The 17,090-nt window shown below is 38.0% G+C and overlaps 1 protein-coding gene across 1 annotated transcript; it reads right to left on the bottom strand.

Annotated features, from left to right (window-relative positions):
- Positions 1 to 5,353: 5,353 nt before the first annotated feature.
- On the bottom strand, positions 5,354 to 6,668 carry LOC109210306. Its single transcript, XM_019373708.1, has 2 exons — positions 6,177 to 6,668; positions 5,354 to 6,079 (listed from the first exon to the last, which is right to left on the bottom strand). Exons 1-2 carry the CDS (start codon positions 6,666 to 6,668, stop codon positions 5,354 to 5,356), a joined length of 1,218 nt encoding a protein of 405 aa, XP_019229253.1.
- Between the last annotated feature and the right edge of the window lie 10,422 nt (positions 6,669 to 17,090).

Below are 17,090 nucleotides of genomic sequence, written 5' to 3'. Positions count from 1 at the left end.
GACAGAAAGTCTTGTGGAAGAGATACAAGTCATTACCAGCTGGATAAATGCAGCAGGAAATCCAAAGCCAGTCAAAGCCTCTTCTATAAACTCCCATCTTACCATATCATATGTCTTCCTTAGATCTATCTTCATAAGGCACCTAGGTGTTGTTTTCCTGTTGTAATGCCTCAGTAAGTCATGTCATATCAACATATTGTGCACCAAAGATCTTCCCTCCACAAATGCAGCCTGGTTTTCAGCCACAATAGTTTTAATTAACATGTTCAACCTTTTACAAATCATCTTGGAGATGCACTTGTATATCACATTGCAAAAAGAGATTGATCTGAGTTGTCCTGCATCATGTGGTACTTCAATATTAGGAATTAGAGATATCATTGTAGCATTCAACTGAGTTAGTAGTTTTCTATTCTCAAAAAATTCAAAGTAGCTTCAGTGATGTCTGTCCCTATGATCTTCCGGGCTGCTCTGAAGAACTCACTCCCATATCCATTTGGACCTGGGTTTTTGTTCTTATAAATGTTTTAACATAGATTTTCTAACATCCTTTTTATTAAATGGTTGAACCAGTTGTAGCTGCTATTATATTGTTAGTACTGTTCCATTAAGTAAAAACTTCTAAATGCCCTTGTTCTGTTGTGGCCTTTCTATCCCAGCAACTCTTGATAAAACTCTACAAGTATGTTGGCAATTGATGTGGATTCATGTTGAAATTCGCCATGTTTGTCCTTTATCTATGCGATTGCCTGTTGAAGTCTTATGTGATTGATTACTGAATAGAAATAGCTAGTGTTGTCATCACCTAGCTTCAACCATGCAACTTTGCTCCTTCGCTGCAACAGTACTTCTACCATGTGTGAGCACATGATTTTTTCCCTATATGAATTACTCCCATAAATTCAAGAAAATAAATCTCTTTTCATTATTTGCAATTTTATGGATTTTTCTGGCATTTTTTGTTAATTGTTTGCATTTATCTGTGCATTTTTATTTTATTTAATTAACGAAAAATACAAAAATACGTGGCATTTGCATTTAGAATTTAATTCTACATTTTAGGATTAATTAGCAAATTAGTTGTTTTATGAAATGGGAAAAATCACAAAAATAGTTTAATTTGCAATTTTAATTTTAACTTTGATTTTGAATAGTTTTTCTTTTAATTTGTTTTTTTATTAATTATGATAATTATCATTTAGGTTTAATTAGTGTTTTTCAGGTTAATTAGGTTCTAGGATTTAATTTAGATATTAATCTAATCTTGAAAAAAAAAAGAATTTTTGAAAAAATTGAAATCAGAAAAAATGAAAAAAGGAAAGAAAAGAGAAAAGAATGAAGAAGGAAGTTTTTGGGCTAATACAATTCTTCACCACCAGCCCAATTCATTTCCCCCCTGAAACACGTTAAACCCGCCCCAATTCCAGCCCAAACCCGGTCCAAACCCTTCAGTCTTCTAAACAATTTAAACAATGTAGTATTAAGGCAGTACTACGTCGTTTCGAGTTAACTGGCCAAAAAGGGATCCTGGCCCTTCATTTGTTTTCATCTAATGGCCATAAGGGCTTCATCGTTTTCACGTAAGACTGTCCAAACGACCAAACAATAACCTAAGACCCCTGGTATGTCGTCTCTATCACCCTCACCTCTCACCACCATCCGCTGTTGATACCCAATTTTTTTCTATATATTTTTATACACAAAATACTTTCAAAATAACATGTACATGCATATATAAGCATGCCCAAGTGTTTTGGTATTTTTCTAATTTTTAAAGGGTTTTAAAATTAATTTATTGCCCATTTTAGCAGTATAAAAACCAATAATTATTCCCAAAACTATCATTTTGGTGGATAATTTATTTTATTTCCCATATTTATACAAAAATATAGTTAAGGTAATTTTTGTATATTTTTACAAATTTATTTGGTATTTAAAAGACTAAATTGCATATAATTGCAATTTTAGCCAACTTTAAGATTTAATAGCATTTTATAACTGTAAAATTGGTTCCAGTATTTTTTTAATTAATATTTATATATTATTAACTGGCTCAGTACTTTTAATTTGCTTTTAAAATCTTTTTTACTATTTTTAATAAAAGGGAAAACTGGCTATACATTTAGCCTCATTTCATTTAAATTACAGCCTATTTACATTTCAATTTTAACCCTCAATTGACCCAATCCTAACCCCCAATTGGACCAGCCCAATTTCATTTTTAACTCGGCCCCCGACCCAATTAAAAAACCCGCCTGGCCCCTTCTTTTAATCCAAGTCGTTGATCGTTTTGATCAACGGCCAAGATTCCCCCTTTCCTTTTTAATTTCCCAGACACCCCCAACCCTAAAAATCACAAACAATATTGTTCTCCTTATACAACTTTTGGGGAGAAATTTTCATACCCCACAGAGTGTTCTCAAGGAAGTTGATAAATAATGCAAAGACAACCTATGGGGGAGTAAGGAGGATCGGAGGAAGATTGTCTTAGTCTCTTGGGATAGAGTTTGTGTCCCTAAGAAGTATGGAGGGTTGAATCTCAAAAATTGTGCTAAGTGGAATGTGGCTTTAGTGGGCAAAACTGATATAGTAACTGGCCATGAAAAAAGACACTTTATGGATTAGATGGGTCCATAGATTATATTTGAAAGATAGTAAGATTTTTGGAATCACACACCACCTCAAGATAGTACTTAATATTAGAGGAAATTAAATTTCCTTAAAGCAGAGATGACTCACTGGTACCATAATGATAGATATTGGTTGAAACCTAATGGAAAATACTCAGTGTCAAGTAGCTACCAAGCATTGCTGAACAATGTACATAGATATAAGGAGGCAGACCTGGTGTGGAGCTCAATGTTGCTGCCGAGGCACATATTTCTTTTGTGGTTAGCAAGTCATAAGAGATTTCTAATGAAAGAAAGGTTGAGCAGATTGCAGATTCAGATCAACTCCACAATGTGTGAGTTATGCGATGATTTAAATGAGGAAACACATAGCCATTTGTTCTATGAATGTGGATGGACTACAGAATCGAGGGATAAGCTGGAAACATGATCCGGCATTAAGATACAATGAAATAAAAGAACGGAAAAGGGCCAAATGTGTCCCTGTACTATTGGAAATTAGTTATTAGTACCCTCCGTTATACTTTCCCACATTATTTATCCCTAACGTTATCTATTTTAATATCCTTACCCCCATCACTAACTGACCCTTCTAGAGGGACACGTGTCTTAATCCTAAACGACCTAACCACTTACCAGTTGGATCCCTCACCCGTTTGGCCCCGACCCGCTAACCCACATCCCCCTCAAAAGATGTAATCGTTTAATCCTCTCAAAACCTAGGGTTATTCCCCAACTGAAGCAATTTTCTTTTGGTTTCTCTCATCGCGATTTTCTTCTGGTTCCTCTCATCATCTTTATTTTCTTTATTATTTTGTCTAATTTTCAAGAATAGGCAGTTACAATGTCAGAAGGTAGTTCATCGTCTCAAGAATGTGTGTCGATTAGGACATGCAAATGTGGCTTAACTGCACTCTACCTCATGGCTTACACTCCTTGGAATGCTGGTAGGAGATTCTACAAATGTCCGAAACCTGAGGTTAATATCGTATATTCTATGGTTTTCATGGTTTTATGATAATTTTATGGTTTTCATTTTCTGAAATTTCACTTATAATATGGTGTATGATTTTGTTTTTCAGAAATATTCGTGTGGTTATTTTCAATGGGCTGATGAAGTGTTACCCGACAGAGCTATGATAATTATTTGTAAGTTGAAAGCGCAACTGGAGGCTGTGATTGAAAGGCTGAAATTGAAGGAAAAATTGGAAGCATTAGAGGCAATAAATGAGGTTGAATGCACCAAAACAAGAGACATATTGAAGGGAAAAAATGAACAAATGGAGGCTGCAATTCGCTGGGAAATGACCAATTCAAGGAAATTGGAAGCCAAAGTCTTGAAGTTGAAGATCTTTACTATGATATATTGGGTCCTATTTGCTAGCTTATTTGCAGCTTGTATGGCTAATAGATATTAGTAGTAGTTGGTGAAATCTAGTTTGTATTTTGTTAAGTATCATGAATGATTAACTTAAGTGGCAGTAGTGCATTGTGTACTTTTTTGTTGGCTAATTGGATTTTTACTTTCCAGATTGTATATATTAGTTTGTGTTCACCTATTTTTGTTGGTTAATATGATGTGAGCTTCATGAACTTGTTCCTAAATAGAAATGAGTCACACAATTTAACTGCTACTCAAGCTACATAAATGAACTTGTGCTTATCCAAATAAAACTACACTACTAATCATATAAGTTGCAATAAGGAAAGAAACTGAAATAACAAACTGAAATAGTCTAATTTACCATTAACATTAGTAGCAAAAGTTAACTGTCAACATACAGTTAAATAGACACACGGATGCCATATTATAACCCCAAAACAAGTTACCACCTAGGTCATACTATGGCATCCAACTGTCAGTACCAACAAAGCATTTAAAACTAGAGTTAAATGTACTGTCAGAAGTCATAAATTACAGCACCAAACCAATTTGTTTAGACAAAATACTATTACTTCAAAAACATATTGTCCTGCAATGTTTCGCTTCCCCTTTCTTGCCCTAAGCTTCCCAATCTTCTCCTGCGCTTGCATCTCCAGTTTGTTAGTAGTTAGAGCTTCCTTCCCCTTCCATGTGAGTCCTCTAGGTGAGTATGACAGAATTGAGGGCTGACTCACACCAGTTGAATCACCTCTTAAGTTGATGACTCTTGTTCCATCTGTAAGGTTGGGTTCCTGTCTCATTTGAAGACTTTTCCCCATCTCCGATATGACCTTTGGCCTTAAAGCAGGATCTTCCGCATCTTGGATAACTGGCAGAGAACATGTGGAACTAACAGATTTCTGGAGCCTCTTTAAGTGAGAAAAAACTGGTGTAGGAACGAACACAAAAGGATTGCTGGAGCCTACACTAGCTTGAGATTGTTCAGGCCCTGACAAAGGTATGTCTTCATCAATATCTTCATAGTTTTCAGTTGTCTTCCTTTTCTGTGGTAGAGTTCCATTAGATGGCTGTCATTAATAAATGAGACTTATTAATAATGTAGATATCACTTGTTAAAAACTAATTATCTAATTATAGTAACAGTTACCTTTTTACACCCTCGTGAGTTGTGGTTTGGTTCTCTACAATTGCTGCAATTCATAACCCTCCCCTTCCTTGACATAGACCATTCACTTTGTCTCTTAATTGCTTCATCCTTTTGCCTTGTTCTCCTCACCTTAGGTCTGCCAGCTAACTTCACTATCTGTGGTGGTTCCATTGCATCAGCAGGGACTGCCTTCTAGAATTTTTCTCCCCTAACAGGCAGTATCTTGTGTGAATATGTCTTTAATGTTGCCTCTTTGCTATACCACCAATGTATTCCCTCCAAAGGGTCAAGACCTTTGTATACAAATGCCCTAATGGCATGAGGACATGGTATTCCATATAGTTGCCAAGCCCTACAGCTGCACTCCTTCAAGACTATGTTTACTGTATGTCTATCAGGCCCTTCGGATATTTCATAGCCCCGGTCACCATTAAAGTGAACCTTGCATTTATGTGCAATCCTCAAATAACCTTCATAAAGCTTCATGGAATAAGGACTAAAGTCAGTAGTCCATGACTTCACTTTGTCCTCATGTTCTCTCAACATTTCCATCACTTTCACCCTAATGTCCTCTAACATCTTAATTATAGGTTTGTACCTTACATCCAGGATCCATGCATTGAATGATTCTTTAAAGTTGTTGTCGACAGCCATATTCTTGCATACAGTGTCAAAAAATGCTCTACACCATGACTGGGGAGGGTAATGAAGCAAATCCTTCACTGCATTTTCATCCATATGCCCTATCTTCTTCAATTGATCATCAAAATCCTCCTCATATGTGCACCATGCACTCCACCACAGCAGCTTTTTCATTTCTCCAGATCTCCATCTTTTACACCAATTAGCCTCAATGTGTCTGACACAATACCTATGATTAGCATCAGGTAAAACAGTTTTCATTGCCTCAACCAACCCCTACAAATCATAATGAATACAACATTAGTTTTAAAGAACCAGTCACAAGTTTAAAGAAACTGAAATAACTATAAAATAACATGGACAGAAACACTACCTTTTGCATATCCGAAATAAAAGTGTATCCTTCTCCCATGTTGAGCTCCAGTGACATCTTTAGCATTTCCAAAAACCAGTCCCAAGTTCTCTTTGTTTCTTTGTCCACTATAGCCCAAGCTATAGTGTAGAAATGATTCATTGAGTCAAGACCAACAACAACTAAAAGCTGACCCTTAGCTTTTCCCTTCAGAAATGTTCCATCCAGTCCAATGAAAGGTCTCATACCTTCCTTAAAACCCATTTTCATAGCATGAAAGCAAGTATACATTCTTAAGAACCTCCTCTTGCCTTCAAGAAGAGCATCTTTTGACAAATTAATTATTATATCACTTTCAGGGTTACTAATCTTCAATTCATTAACATAACCCTCTAGCTTGTTGTACTCATCTTTAAAGCTTCCCTGTAGCTTATTCAGAATAAGTGTTTTTGCTCTCTTGCATTTACCATGGCTTGCATTAAGCTCAAATGCAGCTCTCAAATCAGCCCTCATCTCTTTCACTTTATATTTTGGATTGTCTTACAACTTCCTCATAAAATAATGTGCAATAGTGAAGTAGTCAACAGTGCTATTATTATAAGCAATGAAACAATTATGATTTGGATTTAGTGTCTTCACTCTAACCCCTGGACAGTCCCCATCCTTAGAAATTAGGCAAACAAATGGACAACCTACTTGACACTCATACCTAAGCCTTCTTGTATCACTTTTCTTAAGCACTATCTCTTTCTTATTTGCCATAGCATACAGTTTTAGACACTTCCTAGCTTCAGGAATATCTTAAAGCTCATATTTTTATCCAGTTCTTTGTAATCCAGCAACTGCTCAATTATACTCATACTCCTCTGAGTTGAAATAAATTCTAATTCTTCAGAATCATAATCTGAAGAATCAGAGTCAGATTCATTATCAAACTCACCATCTGTTGAGCTACAATCAGTTGCAGCCTCATGGTCAAGTGCAACATCATTAGGTTCATTCTCACCATAATGTAAAATATCAGGTACATTCACTGCCAACTCACAATCCTCTACAGCAAATATATCAACAACATTATAATCACTACAAACCATTCCTAACAGTTTCCTAATACCACTATCCCCGTCAACTTCATAGTATCTACCAGAAGGAGCAGATACAATAACTTGTTGAACCCCACCAAAATATAACTTAGTGCAAAACTCATTAACTATATCTATAAAGGATAGATGGTCAGAGTCATAACCTTCCCAGGTGTGTAACAACTTCTTTGTGTATTTGACTTGTGGCTCTCTAGTCCATTCCCCACCATAGTTAAATATCAAGTCCAAATTAACCATAGTAATCTGTAATCAATTGACATATTAAACAATTAGAAGCTAAACCATAAAATAAGCTAAACAACAACTTAACTAATCGATATTATAAAATACAGCCGGAAAGAAACTAATAAAAAAATAGTAAAGCAACATCCAATTAAGCTAATAAAAAATAGTGAAGTAACATCCCTAGACAAAGGGACAGAACATGGTTCAAAAATCGTAAAAGACAAAGCACATAAAGATAACCCGGACCACCAAATCAGCCACATGCAATACAACAACTAATAAAGTTAATGCCTTTAAGACAAAATGAACTATTATACTATACATTCGGGACCACCATCACTTGCATATGCAAATACAATAATCCATAAAGTTAAAGCCATGTATAAAACCCCACATTCTGCTTAAAGTGTTAGACTTTGCAATGAAAATCATAAAAAAATAGGACCCAGACACGAAACCCCAACCTCAATAACAAAATCTGATAAACCCTAGATATTTTAGTCACTGAAACCAAACATGAAAAAAATAAGTTTTAATCAACTGAAAAAATCTTAAGGCTAAGCTTTTACTATGGTAGAAGAATTAATTTACCTTTAGACCATGAAAATCGGCAGATTGTAATCGGCGGTAAGAGTGAAAGTCGCATGATTTTAGGTAGGTAAGGTTAGACTTTAGAGAGAAATGAGGTCCTTTTTTTGTTTTAACGTATATACCGGGCTAGGTTAAGGGGGACGTGGGTTAGCGGGTCGGGGCCAAACGGGTGAGGGATCCAACTGGTAAGTGGTTAGGTCGTTTAGGATTAAGACATGTGTCCCTCTAGAAGGGTCCGTTAGTGATGGAGGTAAGGATATTAAAATAGATAAGTTAGGGATAAATAATGTGGGAAAGTATAACGGAGGGTACTAATAACTAATTTTCAATAGTACAGGTACACATTTGGCCCTTTTCCGTAAAAAAAAGGTAGAAGCATGTACTTACTTGAAAATCTTGTGAGGAATGGAGCTTGGGTAGTTGTTGAGTAGAGAAGAGGGAGAAGGGGAGGAGATTTTGTGAAGTGAGAAAAAATTGGAGAGAAGAAGGGGGAGGGGTGTTGATACCCAATTTTTCCCTGTATATTTTTATATATGATAAATACTTTCAAAATAGTATATATATATATGGATATGTAAGTGTGTCCAAATGTTTTAGTACTTTTCCTAATTTTTAAAGGATTTTTAAATCAATTTATTGCCTATTTTAGCAGTACAAAAACCAATAGTTATTTCCAAATTTATCATTTTGGTGAATAATTTAGTTTATTCTCATATTTCTACCAAAATATAGCTAAGGTAATTTTTACACATTTTTACAAATTTATTTAGTATTTTTAAAGCTAAATTGCATATAATTGCAAGTTTAGCCTATTTTAAGATTTAATTGCATTTATAATTACAAAATTGATTCCAGTATTTTTAATTTAATATTTGTATATCATTAATTAATTTAGTACCTTTAATTTATTTCCAGAAATCATTTTATTATTTCTACAAAATAAAAAGGGAAAAAGTGACTATTTAAATACTAGCCCTATTTTATTTCAATTTTAGCCCAAATCAACCCCCAACTAAACCCCAATTTCAATTTCAAATGGCCCGGCCCTATTCCTAAATTACCCGCCCCTAACCCGTTTATTTTACCCGCCCGGCTTCCCCTTTTGATCCAGGTCGTTGATCATTTTGATCAACGGCCATAATTCCCCCTTTCCTTTTTTAATTCACAAACACCCACCCTAAATCATTTTCATTCACCCGCCGCCTCTGAAACCCTCTCCACTCTCAAACTCTCTCGAACCTTCCTAACCCTAGCCACATCTCATCATCTTAACCATGGCTTATCAGGCTATGGGAGTCTTATACTCACCTCCCTTTGCTCTTACACATTGGATACCTGAAGATTTGAGGCCTGACCTCGAAGGTTTTCACTCAGACCTCTGCCGATTCAAGGTTTCAGAGTCATCGCCGGCCTTGCTCCGGCGTACCATGGTGTTTTGATCCTGGTTCTGACTTCTCCGACTCAGATCGGTGACCTTTTCAAAGCCTTTCTCACTCTAGGGTTCTTCTGAAACCCTAACCCTTCGAGGTTTTTCTCCGATCTTTTTAGATCTGTTGTGTATCTATGCTCTACTTGAGTTTTCAAATAATTTCCCCAACTTTTCCTTCAAAAAATTACTTTCCAGGGTCTTTTTTTTACGATCTAGGGTTTCTGAAAATGCTTAAGTGTTTATCTGATCTTCTTCCCCTTTTCTTTTGTGTGTATTTGACTCTACTGTGTTCTTACGTTTTCCTTCTACCACGTATGTTCCTCTACTGTGCTTTCTATATTCCGTTCTTCTACTGTGTTCTTGTGTTTTTCCTTTTACCATGCTCTTGTATGTTTATCTTACTGTGTTTTCCTATATGTGCTTTTCTGCTATAATTTTCTGGTACTCTTGTGTTCTTCTACTGTATTTTCCTACTAAGTTCTTAAAGTTTCCATGTTTGCCTTCCACTGAGCCCTGTTTAAGTTTCTTCTAGAAAACTCCTTAAGCATGTTTCTTCTACTGTTCCTACAAGTGTTTTCCATTATGTTCTTTGAATCTCTCTACTGTATTTTTCTACCTTGTTCTTAAGTGTTCTTACCATTTTACTTCTACCGAGCCTTGTTTGAGTTCTTCTAAAAAGAGCCTTTTAAGCATGTTTCCTCTACTGTTCTTATCAGTGTTTTCCATTCTGTCCTCTGAATCCTGCTACTGTTTGCATGTTATTTTGCTATCATGTTTTCTCATGAGTTCTGTTGCTAAAGAAGCATGCTCTTTTCTGAAAATTCTAAACATGATTTCGATTCTATTGCCTGCTCTCTCGTCTTTGCTTTATCGTTTGCCCGAACTAGGGTTTTCTTTTAGAACCCTTAACTCTTTCAGACTGACTTGGAGTCTCTGAACGGAGTTTGGACTCTTTGTTTTCATACAATGCTGAACTTTTTGCTAAACTCTCCTACACTGGAGTTTCTACTGACTTTATAATGGCATGACAAGTTTCTTTCATGCTTAACGTGTCTGTATGCTTTTTATATGTGATGACTCTTCCTTCAAAAAAGTTTTCAAACTTGTGATTGATTCAGAATTCCTTTTAAATAAGTCTAATTGATTGTTTGCTGATTTTCCTTAAGTAAAACCTTTCTTCACCTTTTCTGACTTGGTTCATTCATACCAAATCTCAGACCTTGTGTTTACTGGCTGTTAATTGATTCCCTTACCTTATTTGCACAAACCGTGTATTTCAAAAAACTTGTCCTTAAATAACCTTTATGTGTTTGCCCTCAATTGCATGCTTTGCACAAAGTGTTTATTCAATTCCTTTCCTTAAATGGTTATACCCGTTTGAATCTGAATCCCTTAATTGAGGGAAGCCTTGTGTAATTGATTGACAATCAGTTCTTTAATTATTTCTTACCTTATTTCTGCCTTCCTTCTACACTATAAAAGGCACGACCCTTTTCACAAACACACACTTCAGACTTCACAATCTCTTCTGAACTCACACTTATACTATCCTGTCTCCCTGTTTGCACTTTGGCTTTAACAAGACTACTGCTTCTTCTACTTGTTTCTTTGAAGCTGGTATGTCCTAATTTAAGTTCCAGCATTACTCTAATGTGTTTACTTACAGTCTTTGTATCCAAGTCTACTTTATTGTTTTCTGTAGAGTTTGACCTTTAGCTTAGTATGCCTATGTTCTACGGCTTGCTTCTTTTGTGAATCTTTGCTCCCTATCCCAGTACCCCTTGTGTTTGTGAGTGGTGACTCTTAGGGCATGGCAATATGATTTGTTGTCCATGAACTGAGTTTTGAACCAATGGGTCTTAACCTCTAAACGGGCTAGAGGGTGTGCCAGCATATCCCATTGCTGGGTATGCCCATCAGCCTGCTCTTCTTGTGTTCTTGCAAATTCCCCACTCCCCTATACCCCTATGTGAACTGATTTTAAGTTATTCCCTTTTCCCTTTCCCCTTTCAGAATTCCCCTTCTGCACTTGCACTCTCTCCTAGTCTCTAAGTTCTGCCCCCCTCCTGTGAGCCTTACCTTGGGACCTTGAGTTCCCTCTGAACTTGGACACTTGAGGGCTGGACCTTCCACACTGCACTATGACTTAATCCTGTAATGCATTTGGGTGTGAGCACTGCCCAGAGTCCATATGAGGCTCTTAGGGAACTCTGACACATCCAAAATGAGAGAAAGGCTTTGGATCATGATCTCTTGGAGTTGGTTCATCTCATATTTCAGACATGGAGCCTGAATTAGGCACCCCTATGTTGTACTTTTAATTTCTGATGTATTTTTCCTTACATTATTTCTGGGCTGTAATAACTTGTAATAAACTATTGGGGCTGGCTAGTGAAAAGGGAGGGGATAACTGTATGAAAAGGGTAGATATCCTGCCTATAGGTTTATGAATTCTGCATTCATATAGAGATCCTGCTTATAGGTTTACATATTTCTTCACTCTCATCTGTAGATATCCTGCCTTAGGTTTTTTCTGAAATTCTGCATTCATATAGACATCATGCCTATAAGAATTCTGCACTTTCATATATAGATACTATGCCTATAGGAATTATGCACTTTCATATGTAGATACCATGCCTATAAGGAATTCTGAACTCTCATGTGATATCATGTTTGTAATTACCCGAAATCTCAATCTTGCATATGCATTTAGAAAACATGTCTATAGGCCATTCTGAATCTTGCATGTGCATCTGTCACTAGGCAAATGTGTTTATAGGCCTTAAATAATCAATTGCATTTAGATGTCATGCCTATAGGATTTCTGCATCTTTACTATATCTACATAAGTGGCTAAAATCAACAACGCATAGAAAGCATGCCTATAGGAATTAATAACCAAGTCTGAAACGTTTCGTCCGCCTATAAGTAATAACAATGTCTAATGTTTGCAGAACTTATAACTCGCTTGTCTTTAACAAACTGGTAACTTTTTGTCTAAATTAATCTGTAATCAATTTATCTCTTTAATCGGTAGATATCATGCCTATAGGCTTTCGTCTAAAATGTAGGCAAGCCTTAGGGTAAAAGTTATAAATGCATCAGTCTTTATTAACTACAACCATCGGGCAGGTCTAATTCCGACTTCTTATCTGAAAATAAGTGATAAATCAGCCTGCTTTAACTTTAAGTTTTAATCAGACCCTAATCAGTACGTGCAAGACATGCTAAACTATGTGCTTTTCTTTGATTTAAGGAGGTCTGCTTGAGCCTTATTTGTTATGTGCCTTCCCCAAACTTGATATATATATATATTTTGATTGTCGTCTTAGAATTTTTTCCTTTGAAGCCATAAAAGCCCAACATCCCTTCTCCTTTAGGATTAGTAGTCCAAAATGCCTTCGGGACTGATAGGATTGGGGAGGGTAATAGCATGCAATAAGCAAACGAGATCATTCCGCGCTTTAATACCTCAACGGGTGGGAAAGGGTAGATATGGATATGATGACCACGCGATAATGTCACGTGTAACCGCTCATCGAGGAGCGATTACTGGGCATTGTGTGGGGTGATCCATATTATTTATAAACCTAGGACCCTCTTCCCTTTACTTATTTATTTCATTGTTTACTTTCAAGTTTCAAATTATTTTCTCAAAATTCAGCTTTTTTCGTTTCTTTTAACTTCATCTTTTTGCAACCATTATGTGAAAACCCCCTCATATTTGAAACTCTTACTTGCCTACTTGTTATTTGCACTTAAAGTCACAACCATAGCCTGGCCGGGAACCACACTAGTGGATCCGGAGGGGTGCCTAACACCTTCCCCTCGGGATAATTTCAAGCCCTTACCTAATCTCTGATTTTCTAAATCAAACTCTTCTTGGTGTCCTAATGCACTTTAATCATTAGGTGGCGACTCTTCAATTCAAACCCAATTCCCAAAAGGGAACGAGTGGTCCTCCCAAATGTCATGAACCCGATTTCGCGAGAAAAAGGGGGCGCGACAGCCTGGCGACTCTGCTGGGGATGTCTTTTAGGCTTTTACCATTTCATGCTATTTGTGACTTTATGCTTCTTTTTATGTCTTTATTTAATGCCTTTAAGTATTTAATTCCTTCTTCTACTACGAAACTAACTTGGCTCTTTGTTTCTTTCCTTTATGTCTTTTAACGCTTTCCTTTACCGCTTTCCTTTAGTACTATTGTAAATTATGAGGAATTGTTGTAATTATTTTTTAACGTGCAAATACGTGACAACTTGTTTAATTATTGCATAAAGCATGTTTTCAACATCATATTCCACTCGTGCCAAACAAAATACCATAGCAGCGCTTATAATGAGTGGTTGCGCCCTTCCGATATTATCACCCCCTAAATCCGGCAAAGGCATATTTGCGGTAAAACTAGTCGATCAACGGTGTAGTCGACGGTTCCGCGCCTGTCCGCTCAAGGGTACCAGTCTAATACCCCACAGCAACCTTACTCTGTTCAATTGTGCATGCATCATGCTCAAACCTAGCCGAGTTATGTTGTCCGCATAATGACTCTTTAAGATGGCCTTGTCCAAAGTCCACTTGGTTTCCTTGAAACCCAAATAGACGCTACCATATTTTGTGCATTTATTTGGAGAACTAAATACTTTTTATGCCAATTATTAATATTTAATAGTCGAGTCTGGTGGGGGTAAGGGCCTAACACTTTAGTCTTGCAGAAATATGAGGCACGAAGTCCCCAGATTCGGCATGGTCACCAACATCCGCCCAAAGTTGTTAAACTGGTGGAAAGATCTTCATTCCAGTGATCAAACTCTTGTCCGAAAATACTTGGGAAATTTACCTTCTCTTTTGGAAATCCAACCTAACAACAAAATCATAGAAGTTGCTACTCTGTTCTGGGATGGTGATAGGTCTGTGTTCCGCTTCGGGGACATTGAAATGGCACCCTTGCTAGAAGAAATAGGAGGACTGGCTGGTATACCATGGGAGACTCCGGGTTTGTTAATGCCAAAAAATCGCAAGGGTAGAGGTTTTCTCAAAATGATGGGGCTAAAGAAGAATCCAGACTTGACATGTTTGAAGGAGTCCTATATTCCCTTTGATTATTTGTACGAGAGGTACGGTCATAGCAAGTCCTACCGAGCTTATCCCGATGAGTTCGCCCTTACATCGTTGGGGCATATTCACCGAAGGGTCTTTGTCTTCATGTTCTGCTTCTTGGGAATGATAGTGTTTCCTATGAAGAAAGCGAGGATCCACACCAGGCTAGCTATGGTCACCAAAACCTTAATGGAGGGAATTGGCGGGCAACCATTTAGCATAGTACCCATGATCATCGCGGAAATATACTGAGCCTTGGAGAAATGTCAACAAGGAGCCAAACACTTTGAAGGTTGCAACTTGCTACTCCAACTCTGGCTCATGGAGCACCTCCAAAAAGGTGAATATCGACAAGAGATTCAGCGTAGGGACTGGGACGATCATATTACCTTCCATCAAGGCGAATGAACTACATGCCCGACATGTTTGCTCAGCCGGAAGATGCCAAAGGATGGGTAGAGTTGTTCGAAAATCTGACAGAGGACCAAGTACAATGGATGTTCAAATGGTTCCCTACTGAAGAGTTCATTGCCCGATCCAGGGATACACCATTTCTGATACTTATCGGTTTGAGAGGGACTTACCCTTACGTTCCTCTCCGAGTTATGAGACAGGAAGGTAGGAAGCAGGTTATACCAAGGGTTGACAAGATGAGTCACTTCAGGGCCGACTTTGGATGACGATAGCCCTTATAAGTGTCAAGCTCAACATATGTGGCACTGCAAAATCGTCATGGGAAAGGATACCATCGAACTAGACAAGTACCATGCTGGTTATACCCCATATTATCCAAGCTGGTTGGAAGATAATCATAATGGTCTGGGTCAACCCGGGTTTGTTCGAGGTCACAAGATCATCGACGAAAAGGCTGAAGCACAGGTCAAATATAACCAACTGCGCAAGAGGATTCAGGAATGTGAAAGCGAGCACCGTGAGATACAAGAAGCCCACCAAAAGCTGATTGAAGAGTGGAAAGACATGGCTGTCAGTGCCAACAAGCGACTGGGATACTTGGAGCGGGGTTTAGTGGAGCTGGAAAGGAAATTCATCAAGAGGATCGAAGACTGCCAGAATGCTGAGGGAAACGAAGGTGGACACCTGGCTAGAGCCTACTTGCTGCTAGGACTTTGCGAGCTGGTGAAGTTGTTCGATGGAGCCATAGATGTCGAGTCTGGGGAAGGTCCTTCTGGGACCAAATAGATAGGATTCTTTTCTTTTTTGCTTTAAATGTAATAAGGCCAATGGCCACTAGTGACATTTTATTTCCTGTTATTTAGAGTCGTTTTGGGATTCGTCTACTTTTTATCAATAAAATGAGGCATTTAGCATTATAAGTTCTCCAAATCAATTTGTCACTAGGCCTACCTAGGGCACAAAGAGGTTCCCCAAATTAGGACATGACTTACATTCTTGCACTATGTGTTTAAATATCGCAACATTTCTTCTTATAATCCTCACTAACTTGTTACCTTTTGTGTTTTACTTTTTGTTTTATTCCCCTCCCCAAAGGTTAGTTCGTGCACTCTGGCATCATCATCCTACTCCACAAGATACAAGGGTCCTCCACCCACTCCTCCTCCTAGTCCCGTCAGAAACACGAACAAAGGAAAGATGGAAGATTTGAGCAACATCAGAAAGGAAAACTCGGTTGAACGGGTAGAGATCACTCAGGGTACTTAGGTCTCCAAAGAAAGTGCGTCCCAACTTGAGCAGAAACTGTTGAAATTTCAGGAGGAACTTGGTCAGGTCCGGAACTGGGCAAGCTTGTCATTTTCCCTCACCACCCCAGATGTCAATTTTCCAAACGCCCAGAACCCCATACCTCCACAAAACATCCCGAGACCACAAAACCATCCCACTCCTCACCACCACTGCAACACTTGCCACGCTTCCACCAATACTCCACTACTTATCCCGGAACCTCTGAACTCTACAAATGACCATCTCCACACCTACCATAACACCCCCATCTACGTGGAAACCATGCCACACTCCATCCAACCCATCTCAAGCACACCTGAGTTTGATGATAAAGACTCACTCATCAGGAACCTGGCTGCAGAACTCAAGAAATTGACTAGTCGAATTCAGGGTGTCGAAGGAAGTAAGGAGATTGAAGGATTGAACTACGAAGACCTTTGCATACAACCGAATGTCGAACTGCCCGAAGGGTACAAACCTCCTAAGTTAGAGATGTTTGATGGTACAGGAGATCCAAGAGTTCACTTGAGAACATACTGCGACAAGCTGGTCGGAGTAGGGAAGGACGAAAGGATTCACATGAAGCTTTTTATGAGAAGTCTGAAAGGAGATGCTCTATCTTGGTACATTAGCCAAGACGCGAAGAAATGGCCAAATTGGGTGAGTATGGCGTCCGACTTTATGGACAGATTTAGGTTCAATACAGAAAATGCATCGAATGTGTTCTACATTCAGAACCTAAAGAAGAAGCCCACGGAAACTTTCTGCGAGTATGCCACTCGCTGG

This window comes from Nicotiana attenuata, unplaced genomic scaffold (genome assembly GCF_001879085.1).
Source record: "Nicotiana attenuata strain UT unplaced genomic scaffold, NIATTr2, whole genome shotgun sequence".
Lineage (NCBI taxonomy): Eukaryota > Viridiplantae > Streptophyta > Magnoliopsida > Solanales > Solanaceae > Nicotiana > Nicotiana attenuata.
Note: the sequence above shows the minus strand (reverse complement) of the source record. Positions and strands in the feature narration are given on the sequence as shown.

What these genes read in the sequence shown, in the direction of transcription:
- LOC109210306 (XM_019373708.1), bottom strand. Translation starts at nt 6,668, where the DNA reads ATGAGGGCTGATTTGAGAGCTGCATTTGAGCTTAATGCAAGCCATGGT. An exon ending in TTATTTCGGATATGCAAAAG is followed by an intron (nt 6,080 to 6,176) that starts GTAGTGTTTCTG and finishes TATGATTTGTAG; the next exon opens with GGGTTGGTTGAGGCAATGAA.